The following is a 13789-nucleotide window of genomic DNA, read 5'->3' as shown; positions in this document are numbered from 1 at the left end:
GTTTGCTAATATTTTGCTTACAATCTTTACATCTGTGTTCTTAAGTGAGATTAGCAGTTACTTTCCGTCCTTGTAACATCCTTATCAAGTCTTGTCACAGATATTATGCTAGCCTCAGAAAATGAATCCTGGAGTATTCTTTTTCTGTTCTCTACAAGAGTTTCTGTAAGATTGGTGATGTGCCTTCTTTAAATGTTTGGAAGAATTTGCTCATTAGTCAACTGAACTTGGAAATTACATTTCTTTGGTAATTATGAATTTCTTGTCAGATTTTCTGCCTTTTTCTTAATTCTTTTGTTTTTCGGCCACCCTGCAGCATTCAGGATCTTAGTTCTTCAACCAGGGGTCCAATCTGTGATTCCTGCATTGGAAGTGCAGACTCTTAGCGACTGGACCACTAGGAAGTCCCTTTTCCTTATTCCAACAAAAGAAAACCACTATAATCTTAGAACACATATAAGGAAGATCTCATTCTGAAACTCATAGGCAACAAGAGAAAAAAAATAGATAAATTTGGATTACTTCAAAATAAAAACATCAGTGCAACAGAGTGAAAAGGGAACCTATGGAATAGGAGAAAATATTTTCAAGTCATGTCTGATAAGAGATTAATATCCAGAATATATAAACAACTATAGGTGGTGTTAGTGGTAAAGACCCTGCTGCCAATGCAGGAGACATAACAGAAGTAGGTTTGATCCCTGGGTTGGGAAGATCCCCTGGAGGAGGGCACGGCAACCCACTCCAGAGTTCTCGTCTGGAGAATCCCATGGCAGAGGAGCCTGGCAGGCTTCAGTCCACAGGGTTGCAGAGTTGGACACAACTGAAGCAATTGAGCACACAAGCATGCACACATAAAGAACTACAACCAAGGAAAACCCAAAACCTGATTATAAAATGGGCAAAGGATTGAAACAGACATTTCTCCAAAGATGTTCAAATGTCCGATAAGCACATGAAAATATGTTCAACATCACTAGTCAGGAGGAAAATGCAAATCAAAACCACAATGAGATACTACCTCACACTCATTAGGAGGCTACTATTAAACAAAAAAACAGAAACAGAAAAAAAAGTGTTGACAAGGATGTGGACACACTGGAATCCTTATACACTCTTGGTGGGAATGTAAAATGGTGTAGTCACTTCAGGAAACACAATAGTGGTTTGCCAAAACATTAAAAATAGGGGGAAAAAATTCAGCAATTCCACTTCTAGGCATATACCCAAAAGAGTTGAAAGCAGAGTCTAAAAGAGGCATCTGTACACCTAGGGTCCCAGCAGCATTTTCACAATAGCCACAACGTGGAAGTAACCCAAGTGACCATCCATGGACGAATAAACAAAATGTGTTACACATACAGTGGGATATTATGCAGCCTCTAAAAGGAAGGAAGTTCTGAAGCATGCTACAACATGGATGAACGTTGACAACATTATGCTAAGTCAGTCACAAAAAGACAACTATTACATGACTTCACTTATATTAGGTACACAGAGCACTCAGATGAAGAGACGAACTGGAAGAGGGACGGCCAGAGCCTGGGAGGAGACGAGGAAGTTACTGTGTAATGAATATAGTTTTCGTTTTGCAACTTAAAAGAGTCCTAGAGATTGGCTGCACAATGTGAATGTACTTAAGACTGCTGAGCTGTAAACCTAAATGAATGGTTAAGAAGGTAAATTTTGTGTTGCAGATTTTACAATAATTTTTAAAAATTCTTATCACAGCAGCAAAAGGGATACACTGTAAAAGAATATATAATGTCATTCCTTTGCTTAAAACCTTCCAAAGGCTTTCCCATATAGACAGAATAAAATCTAAACTTCTTTCCCTGGCTTACCAAGATCCACTCAATTTCGTCTGTACCTTCCCCTTCAACCTCATCTCATATCACCACTTCTACCCTCCTCCACCTTGCTGGAGCACATCAGCTCTCCTTCTGTTTGTTTCTATCAGGGCCTTTGCACTAGCTGTTTCCTCTCCCTAGAATGTTCTATGGCCCAGATTTTCTCGATTTGTTCTTTTCCATCAGTCAGATCTTAGCCTAAGTGTCACCTTCTTAAAGGCCTTCCCTAACACCTAACTAGAGCAGCCAACTGCTCAACTACTTGCGCAGTATTTTAGAGCATCTGGTTATTCACTTGTTTACATATATGGTTCATTTTCTGCCCCTTCCACAAAGTAAGCACCCTACGAAGAAGGACCTTCTTTGTCAGTCTTTTCACCGTGGTAGTCTGTTGGCTCAGGTCTGCCTGGCAGAGAGCAGGCACTCACAAGTGTTTGCTAAGTGAAAAAAAAGAGTTCTCCCAAGAGAATGCACTGGTCACAGCAAACACCCTCTCCCAACAACACAAGAGAAGGCTCTACACATGGACGTCACCAGATGGTCAACAGCGAAATCAGACTGATTATATCCTTTGCAGCCAAAGATGGAGAAGCTCTGTACTGTAGCAAAAACAAGACCGGGAGCTGCCTGTGGCTCAGACCATGAACTCCTTATTGCCAAATTCAGACCGAAATTGAAGAAAGTGGAGAAAACCACTAGACCATTCAGGTATGACCTAAACCAAATCCCTTATGACTATACAGTGGAAGTGAGAAATAGATTTAAGGGACTAGATCTGACAGACAGAGTGCCTGATGAACTATGGATGGAGGTTTGTGCCTTTGTACAGGAGACAGGAATCAAGACCATCCCCAAGAAAAAGAGATGCAAAAAAGCAAAATGGCTGACTGAGGAGGCCTTACAAATAGCTGTGAAAAGGAGAGAAGGAAAGATATACCCATTTGAATGCAGAGTTCCAAAGAACAGCAAGGAGAGACAAGAAAGCCTTCCTCAGTGATCAATGCAAAGAAACAGAGGAAAACAATAGAATGGGAAAAACCAGAGATCTCTTCAAGAAAATTAGGGATACCAAGGGAACATTTCATGCAAAGATGGACTCAATAAAGGACAGAAATGGTAGGGACCTAACAGAAGCAGACGATATTAAGAAGAGGTGGCAAGAATACACAGAAGAACTGTATAAAAAAGATCTTCACAACCCAGATAATCATGAAGGTGTGATCACTCACACTCACCTAGAGCTGGACATCCTGGAACGTGAAGTCAGGTGGGCCTTAGGAAGCATGAACAAAGCTAGTGGAGGTGATGGAATTCCAGTTGAGCTATTTCAAATCCTGAAAGATGACGCTGTGAAAGTGCTGCACTCAATATATTAGCAAATTTGGAAAACTCAGCAGTCGCCACAGGACTGGAAAAGGTCAGTTTTCATTCCAATCCCAAAGAAAGGCAGTGCCAAAAAATGTTCAAACTACCACACAATTGCACTCATCTCACACGCTAGTAAAGTAATGCTCAAAATTCTCCAAGCCAGGCTTCAGCAATACATGAACCACGAATTTCCAGATGTTCAAGCTGGTTTTAGAAAAGGCAGAGGAACCAGAGATCAAATTGCCAACACCCGCTGCTTCATCAAAAAAGCAAGAGAGTTCCAAAAAAACACCTATTTCTGCTTTATTGACTATGCCAAAGCCTTTGACTGTGTGGATCACAATAAACTGTGGAAAATTCTGAAAGAGATGGGAATACCAGACCACCTACCTGCCTCTTGAGAAACCTATATGCAGGTCAGGAAGCAACAGTTAGAACTGGACGTGGAACAACAGACTGCTTCCAAATAGGAAAAGGACTATGTCAAGGTTGTATATTGTCACCCTGCTTATTTAACTTATATGCAGAGTACATCATGAGAAATGCTGGGCTGGAAGAAGCACAAGCTGGAATCAAGATTGCCGGGAGAAATATAAATAACCTCAGATATGCAGATGACACCACCCTTATGGCAGAGAGTGAAGAGGAACTAAAGACCCTCTTGATGAAGGTGAAACAGGAGGGTGAAAAAGTTGGCTTAAAGCTCAACATTCAGAAAACTAAGATCATGGCATCCGGTCCCATCACTTCCTGGCAAATTAGATGGGGAAACAGTGGAAACAGTGGCTGGTTATTTTTCTGGGCTCCAAAATCACCGCGGATGGTGATTGTAGCCATGCAAGTAAAAGACGCTTGCTCCTTGGAAGAAAAGCTATGACCAACCTACTCAGCACATTAAAAAGCAGAGACGTTACTCTGACAACAAAGGTCTGTCTAGTCAAGGCTATGGTTTTTCCAGTGGTCATGTATGTATGTGAGAGTTGCACTATAAAGAAAGCTAAGCACTGAAGAACTGATGGTTTTGAACTGTGGTGTTGGAGAAGACTCTTGAGAATCCTTTGGGCTGCAAGGAGATCCAACCAGTCCATCCTAAAGGACAACAGTCCTGGGTGTTCATTGGAGGAACTGATGTTGAAGCTGAAACTCCAATACTTTGGCCACCTGATGCAGAGAGCTGACTCATTTGAAAAGACTCTGATGCTGGGAAAGATTGAGGGCAGGAAGAGAAGGGGACAAGAGAAGATGAGGTGGTTGGATGGCATCACCGACACAATGGACATGGGTTTGGGTGGACTCCGGGAGTTGGTGATGGACAGGGAGGCCTGTTGTGCTGTGGTTCATGGGGTCGCAAAGAGTCGGACATGACTGAGCGACTGAACTGAACTGAAATGAATAAATGCACAATTTTTTAAAAAATGACCTAAAACTCCACAGTTAAAGACAAGTTAAATAAATTACCATGTATCCTTACAGTGCAACATTATGCAGCCAACTGATGTTTCATGTGTATATAATGTGCAGATTATACTTTCAAGAGGACCATAAGTTCTCCCAACCTTCATTCTCTCATTATGTAGACATTCTTCCCCAGTATTGGGATCGATGCTCGCTCCTTTTAAATTTGGGCAGGCCTGTGACTATGGTGGAAGTGAAGCTTTATGACTTCTGAAGTTAGGCATAAAGGGCCATATAGCACCTGCCTGGGTCTCTTGGTCACTCTTAGAATCAAGCTGCCATCCTGTGAGGAAGCCCATGCTACCTACAGGTGCTCATGCTGAGGACCCCAGCTGAAGTCCCACCTAACAATCAGCATCAACCATCAGACATGTGAGTGAAGACATTGAGATGAATCCAGTCTTAGCCACCATATGACAGCAAATGCATGAGAAATTCCAAGCAAGAGCCACCTAGCTGAGCACAGAAAACCTAAGAACCATGAAAGAAACTAAGATATGGTGCTTTGCACCACTAAGTTTTAGGATAATTAATTACACAACCATAGATAATCAGTGCAGTTTAGTTTTAATGTAACCACACAAAGAATGCAAAGAAAAATTTAAAGGAAAAAAAAAGAGCACTTTAAGAGTGTTATCTACTGCAAGATGGTGTATCTACTTATAACAATCTATTTCTATTTCCCTAATAAACACGTGTAACTATATAATACGGGGCACAGGGAGATTTGGTTTTGTTTTTCTCTCTTTTGTTTTAAAGCACAAGGGACAGGAACAATAAAAAGACTTTTAACTGACATGTTTTAACTGACCAGAGAAGATTTAAGAATGGTCAATAAACATATAAAAATATGCTCAGCATACTTAGTCACTAGAGAAATGAAAATTAAAACCACAATGAGATGCTACTTCACACTCAACTACAGTGACTGTAGTTTAAAAGACAATCAGGAAAAAGAAGTATTGGCAAGTGTGTGGAGAAACTGGAACCCTCAGGCATTTGTTGGAATGCAAAATGGTACAGCCACTTTGGAAGAGTTTGACAGCTCCTCAAAATGTTAAAATCATGTGAAAACAAAAACATACTTACAGGCAAATGTTCATAAAAGTCTTATTGATAATAACCAAAACATAGAAACAAATATTCACTCATTAGGGAACTGACAGATAAAACATGCTAGCTCCACACAGTGGAATATTACTTACCCATAAAAAGGAATGAAGTACTGATTCATGCTACAACATAGACAAACCATGAAATCATCATGGTAAGTGAAAGAAGCCAGACACAAAAGGCCAGATTTTTTTGTAATTCTATTTATATGAAATGTGCAGAACAGGCAAATCCAGAGATAGAAAGACCAGTGGCTGCCAGGAGCTGAGGGGAAGAAACAGTGGGGAGAGACTGCTGAAGGGTCTGGGTTTCTCGGTGGGCAGTGATGATGAGTGTTCTAAAATTAGATGGTGGAACAACTCTTTGAATATACTAAAAAACCACTGTTTGCAAGATGAAAAATACCCTATACAAATATAACTTAAAAAGTCCTGTTAATACTAAAATTCCAATGGCTGTTAACTTCTGGGGAGAAGAACTGAATGTAGTGCTGCGTATTTTTTTCTAATCACCACCTAATTTTAAAAAAAAATTTAAAAGATAAAAGGAAGTATACAGTCATGGAAAAAAAACCAACAGCACATCTCCCACCTTTCTGAAAGTGGGCTGTGTAGGATGATCATACACAAATGGTCACTGGTGCCTCCTTCCGTGACCAAAGGACTGAAGGCCAGCACAAGGAAATTTTGTCCAGAAAGGACTTCTGCTCTGAGCAGCCATTTACATACATGCAGTTTAGAAAGAACTCTCCCATTTCCTTCTCTCAGAGGGCCAGCCTTCCCAGACATATTACCAGGCCACTCAGGAAAAGTGTAGGCTACAAATTCATTCCTCTCACTTGAAGTCTCCTCTTACCAGACTATTCAGTGTTTTACCTCATCCTCAGGATAGACCTATTGCCCCATGCCAGGCTTGTTCTCACTGTGAAGATGACTACTTAATTCCAAGTATCTCAAGTACATCAGCTGAGTTAGGTTAATTTCAGTACCTAAGTGAAACATAAATATGCTGTCACAATCACGTATTTCCCCTCTTCTTTATCCTTTTAAAGTCCTTTTACATAACCATCACGTTTGACCAGCACAATACAGCAACGCAGGATGTGAGGTTTCTTACAGGTGTTTGAGAATGAAGCAGGGCTTTCAGCTTAGAGAGGCCTGGAGGAACAGTCATGAACCCTTCTGGATGTCAAAAGGCTGGACAAGAAAAAGCCAACAGACCAAAACTGCCTGCCGACTGACTTGGTTCACTGTGGTTCTCCAGGGCCTTCACTAGAAGATACATTTTTCTCTGAGCCCGTCAGAGTTGAGTATATAAAGCGACATTAGGAACAGATTTCTTCAGTTGGTCAAATACAGACTCTGGAATTAAGGAGCTCGAGTTTGAATCCCTGTTTACTACTTACTAACTGGGTAATCTAGAGCAAATTACTTAATCTGTCTCACATTCCTCACCTTACAACTGGGAGTAAAACAATCCCTATTTCAAAGGGTGTTTGGAAGGCAATCTTTTCCTAATACTCCTGTATCCCTTACCTGATTTACTGTTCCTCAAAACACGAATGAACTAACAGTACCTTTAATTATGTTCTGCCATCTCCCTAGCCATTTACAGAGAGAGCAAGCCCCTTAAGAGTAAGGGTTCCTGCTGTTTTGTTCACTATACTTGTCTCCAGTGCCTGAAACAACGCTTACTTTATAGTAGGTACTCAAATATGTAATTGATGTTTGCTACTTGGAAATTATGGGGTATGACATTATAAATGAATATAAAAATATTCCTAGAGGGCTTTGTGTGAATTGCTGTGCCCAGTATAAACTGAACATGGAAGTATGTAATTCACAGCATTCAGCAGTAAACCTCAGAGCTGCAATCAGCTCCTTCCAGCACTGTCAAGCCGATGTACAGCAGCAGAGAAACTCAAGTTGGAAAACAAGCTCAATCATGGGATTTGAGGGCTTGCCACTTGCAAGGCTACAGAAGGGATGGACAACAAATGGCCCCTTTGCTCCTGGTTTCACCTCCATCACACATGCACTAGTTAGAATTCAGACAACTTTTAAGAAACATCAACTTTTGTTTCAAAATCTGAGAAATGAACCATGCCTGAAAGTTAAGTGAGGATAGTAAGTATCCATGTGTTTTGAAAATGTCTTCAGAAATAACCAGACAATTATTTTACGTGGCTTGTATCTGGGATAGAAGAACTGATCTAGCCCCAGCACTCCAGGGTGACTCCCTGGAATGGAGTCTTTTCTCCACTGGGATCACAGCTTCCAAGTTTATTTTAAAAACAGGGTTGAATTAGCTGTGCTCTGTAATCCTGTCAATTTTCAGGGAGAGAGAGAAAAGAACACATAATCCAGGTGGCATGTACCAGGGAGCAGGTGTCACTGCTGCTTTGCAAAACCAACACCCATTTATTATAGAAAGAAAGAAGTCAGAGGCTGCTACAAACATAGTGATCTGAGTCTTATCCTATCTACCACTCTCCTTCCCAGAATAATGTCTAATGATCCTATTCAAAGCTGCAATCTGTACCATCCAATTCTTGGTGGTCCTCATCCCACTTATTCTGCTGTACATTTTCTTCAATCCACTGTGCTTACTGTAACATACTGTACAACATATTACGTTTATGTTTATTGTCTGCCCCCCCATCAGACTGCACATTTAAGAAAAAACAGCAATCTTTGCTTTGTATCCTGATATATTCCCTAAGTGCCTAGAAACATAGCTGCCAATCAACAAATATTATTTGCTGACTGAATCAGTTGAATAAATTATAAATATATTCAAGAGACCCTAATCCATTCTCTCCATTTCCCTCTGGGAGACAATCATAAATATATGCATGGTAGGCAGGAGGGAAAGGAGAGCAGAGCAGTTTCTGACAGGCTCTTTGATAGGCTGATCAAGTGACAAAATGCCTCAAATTTCTCTTCCCTCTCCCCATGTGTTTCAGGAGAGACCCCATCCTAAAAGCACAAAATCAGTCATACAAAGGTTCAGACATTAGAAAGAAAATCATTTTAAAGTAGATAAAAAATATGTGGCAGAGGTGGACAGAAATCTCATCTCTAGACTCTAAATCTGGCTTCTCCACTGTAAGTGAACAATGGATAGAGGCATATTATACTGAGCAGGGGATAGAAAATTTAACCCATCTTTACAATTATGTAACACAGCGGCTCGTAGTATTACTGACCTAAAGTGATTTTGCCTTTTGTCTCTATCATTGGTCTTATTTTCAGATGCTTATTTCTAAAATCTGTGGTATACTACATTTTAGGGAGCTAACTATATAGTCTAGAAGTCTCTTTCAGTGGCTTGCTTCTGAAAGAAACTAAAAGTTAAGCCCATGCCTCTGGATGACTATCATAATAAGAGAGAATCTGGAATACTAAAAGTATACCACTCTTTCCATAAACAGACCAAAATCTGACTGAGCAAAGCTCATAGAGAGATCAACACATGGAACAAAGGCCATTTGGAAAATCCCAGTGTTCAACCAACTTCTTGATCAGGCTCCAACAGGATGAGGGAGGAGGATCTTGATTAAAACAGCAGAGAAAAACATCACTTGGATTGGTCCGCCTGGGGAAACTACCAGGGCAGTGATACATTCCTGTCCACAAGACACAGGAAGTGGGGGGGTGGGGGGGTGGGGAACCACTGGAAACTGATGATGGAAAAGGCTGAATTTAAGCCCTTCCAGTATCAGCGGCCAGAGGTTCCAAACACCAAGCCCGTGTTAGTATTCACTTCAGGGCCTGGCCATCACGGGTGCTCGTGAGTACTGAAAAGCCCCCAAAGATCACTTTCTTTAGAGATAAAAGAACAGAAGCAAAATACCAAAAGTCTGGACCTGATTTAAAAAACAAAACAAGCCTAAAGCAGGTTTTTTTGGCATGAAGCAGACAGGTTCCATTCTCAATCCTCAACATTTAAATTGGGCTTTGGAAACGGAGTTAAAAAAAAGAAAAAAAGTAAGTATAAGAAGAAGCCATAATATAGTCAACTACAAAACAGACCAAACTGGAATGTCGAAGATATTTCAAATTGGAAACACACACAAATTGCTGAGATAGTGATCAGTTTTGGAAACACCTGTTCGGATATGAAGATAATCCATCCAGGCTGTTCAGGAAAAGAGGAAGTGCAGTGACAGAGACAGGAATGGGGGTAAGGAAATGGAAGGGTTATCAGGAGCCCAGCCCACCTCCTGGAATTACCTGCAAGTTTTCTGGAGCAGTCTAACAACCCAGCAACAAACCAGAAAGGCCCCCTGCATCTCAACACTGTGCCCCCCCAAGTCACACACTCCTGCCTCTACATCCAGAGTTATGCAAGTGAATTCAGTGATACAGGGCAGCATGCATTTTCACCATTGTAGACATCAACACAGACCTCACCTTGTCACTGTCATCATGACAAATGTGGTCGTGATGGATGGACTGGCACTGAAAAGAAGCGCCAACACTACCTACAAGAGAAAGGGAGGAAAAGTTAAGATGCAATAATTCCTCACATTTAACCTGCTTTACCAATTACACATGCCTTTATATCCATCAGCCCATCTAATTCTCAACAATACTCGGAAATAGGCAGGACAGGGATTGGGATTCGTGCAGTTTGAGCAAAACAAAACACAGACAGGCTGCCTTGAACAAAGGGGCAGTCAGTGAAGTAGCAGGTCTGAAACCAGGACCCCATGATTCAAACCCTTAATTCCCCGCTTTCCACGGCACTGAGTGGTTAGTTTTCTGAGTAAGGCCACCTAAATAAGCACAACAGCCTTCAATAAGGCAAACTTCTGTTTAGAAAAAAGAATACTGCTTTTTACACTACATATACTGGCTTTTAGGAAAAAAACTGACACTATAAATTCGCAGCATACGAGTAACACAATCTAATACACAATCACACGATTATAAGTAGGTTTTTATTACTTTAAAATATACATTTTTAATATACCCAACCATTTGTTAATTTGATGAACTACCTCCTAGTAACTGCTCTATGACAAGAGTGACATTTCTAACCAATAGGAAAACAAATGACCGTGCAATAAATGACTGGAACAAGGGACAAGCCATCTGTAAAAAGTTTCAGCTTCTACCTCACCATACAGACAATGATGGCTCAAGATCTACGTAAAACCAATTTTAAAAGAAAATGCCGATTTAAAAAATAATACTGGAGTAAGAAAAGCCTTCTGAAAGATGATACTGTATAAAATAAGAAGGCATAAGTGAGAAAATCAGCAAGCATGACTGTGGTCCAAAATGAGCAAAACCCCTTCTCCTTATATATAAGAATTTAACCTTGGGTTAATCCCTGTGAACCTGATTAAGATAGCATGCCACCTATGTTATCTGGCAACACTGTTTTACGACAGAAACTACCAAATTAGTAAACTGCATCTGGACTGGAAGCAGACAGAGTGTAGGAAGCCATGTTCTTGAACTTCTCTGTGTGGTGACACGTAATTAATTAGGCATGTATGTCCCTGGCAGAAGAGCCTGGAACCATGCCCATGGAGTTCCCGCACCACCCATCGTGGACCTTGCCTCTCGGACCCCTAGCTGTGAGAAGAGCACGTCAGAAACAAGGAGCTGCTGCAAGGACTGCCGCTGTCTTGCAGTTTATCTAACAGAAAGTTACAGTTTCTGTCCTATATCCTTCCGAATAAAGCCTTGCCAAGTGAGATCTGCGGTGGCTTTAGCAGTCTGAATGTGCGAGTGTTTAGCTGAACCTAAGAAGATATCCCACTGCCATTCCTGTGGATGTTACGCTGATAGGTACCATATTTTATAAAATCGACAATGTCATCATTTCAGATGTCCCAATATTCCACATCCTTGAGAAAGAATGCTACCAACTAAACTCTGACACATCTCCTTAATACTAAAAATTTTTATTTCACACTTACTGAAATAACTCTTTAGACTTTAAAGACAGATTTTTATCATATATTAGCCTTATATATTCATAAAAGAAAATGAGAATATAATTGTCAATAACAGAGAAAGTTATTAAAAGCTACAAAGGATAAAAAGTCTCCAGGGAATTCCCTCGTGGCACAGTGGTTAGCACTTGGCACTTTCACTGCCAGGGGGCCAGGCTCAAATCCCTGGTCAGGGATCTGAGATCCCACAAGCGCAGTACGGCCAAAAGAGTCCTTACTAGATAAATGTAACATAATTTCTTCAAAGGTACAGATTCAATAATACCAGTGACAGTGACGTTCCTAACTTCCTAATATAAAGCATTGTCTCCCATTTTATATGATACTGATTATAAAATACAAAGAGGATTAAAATAAGAAAACAAATTAACCTCAAACACAAGAATAAAAATGCTAAACATAGTTAAGCATATATATTAGCACACACTAACTGCATATGTGATACAGTATGTCACCATGATCTATTCATTTGTCTTAAGAAAAGCCTGATTCCTTAACTAATTCAACAAAATTATCAACAAAGTATTAGCATAAGAACCAATCTTTAAAAAGTTTGATCACATCGAAAGATGCTGAAAAAACATTTGCAAGTATTTATTATCAATTTCTATTTTTCGGAAATAAACGTACTGGGGGTGCGAGGGAGCCTCACAAGGGAGGGGTATCTATAGAGAGAGGCACGACTGATTTGCAATGTTGCACAGCAGACACCAACACACAGTGTAAAGAAATAACCCTCCAATTAAAAAGAAAGAAAGAAACATTAATCAGCTTAGCAAGTGTTTGCCACTGGAGGACAATTCTGGGAAGGATAAGGTGGGAGAAGGTGCAGTTGCCAGAAAGGTACAATTATGGATAAGAATAATATAAACCATAGTGTTCCCACGGCTACTAATAGTAACAGTTAACATCATTTAACATAGTCAACAACCATGATTTGGAAGGAAGAATATATATATACAACAATATACCCAAATACTAAAACCTCCTGGGAGAATATAGAATGACAAATTTAGTCACAACAAACTATTCTGTCAAAGATTTGGTAGATGTGTCTCCAGAAGTTGGTAAAAATTATATTTTGTGTCTCCTATTAGTGTAATGCCATGCAATACTAAAATTAGACTGGTGAAAAGAATTCTAAGAACTGATGAAATACGAGCATACATTAGATACCTTTCAATGAGGTACCAAAACAGACATTTATCTTATCCTTACACAAAACCCTTGTATTTAAGGTATGATATTATGTGTGTTTCTGCTGGACACAATCTAAGAAGAATGAAACTGCTGGCAATAGTTCACATAACACCACCTAACAACTGTGGGGAGACCACTGTTTGGGACCATCGTCAAAAAGTTGGACTCCACAAACCTGGAAAGATGAAGGTTGAGATACCTAATTTAGCAACTTAAAAACCTCTTCCAAAAGAGAGCATTAAAAATAAATGAACAGACATCCACATACCAAAGGGGGGAAAAAAAGAACCTAGACACTGACCATATTTTTCACAAAATGAATCACAGACCTAAATGTAAAATACAAAAGTGTAAGTGTAAGACTTCTAGAAGGTGAACAGCTGACCCTACTCTTTCGTGAAACCCTTTCTTCACTTGGCCTCAGGAAAGCTTCCTACATCACTGACTGTGTCCCCTTGGCTCGATTCTCATCTCCCCAATTTACAAAGGTTGGAATGTCCCAAGGGTAAATCCTCAGACTTCTCTTTTCTATCTATATTCACTCCTTTAGTGATCCCAATGAGTCCCATGGCTGATGACACCAAAATTTTAATTTCCAAGCCCCAGCTCTCCCACCTCCCACCCCAAGGAAATCCAGATTTCTATATCCTGCCACCTACTTGATATCACTTAGATATCTAAGCATCATCTCAAACATAACATGTCCAAAATTGAGCTCCTGACCTTGTCCTCTAAACCTACCTCCAGTTTCAGTAAACGGCATAACTATTCACCAGCATCTCTGGTCAAAACCCCTGGCATCTTCCTCAACTCCTCTCTTTAATTCACATCC

The 13789-nt window shown here is 40.2% G+C and overlaps 1 protein-coding gene across 4 annotated transcripts in view; it reads right to left on the bottom strand.

Annotated features, from left to right (window-relative positions):
• Positions 1-13789, bottom strand: part of RNF38 (ring finger protein 38) — a 119548-nt gene that overhangs the window by 57488 nt on the left and 48271 nt on the right. For all 4 annotated transcript variants that reach the window (XM_070480257.1, XM_070480259.1, XM_070480258.1 and 1 more), the window contains exon 2: positions 10202-10272. In XM_070480257.1, the coding sequence (XP_070336358.1) occupies positions 10202-10272 (71 nt within the window). The remainder of the gene's footprint in view (positions 1-10201; positions 10273-13789) is intronic.

Source organism: Odocoileus virginianus, chromosome 18 (genome assembly GCF_023699985.2).
Source record: "Odocoileus virginianus isolate 20LAN1187 ecotype Illinois chromosome 18, Ovbor_1.2, whole genome shotgun sequence".
Lineage (NCBI taxonomy): Eukaryota > Metazoa > Chordata > Mammalia > Artiodactyla > Cervidae > Odocoileus > Odocoileus virginianus.
The sequence above is the reverse complement of the archived record's forward strand: the minus strand, read 5'-3'. Positions and strand labels throughout refer to the sequence as shown.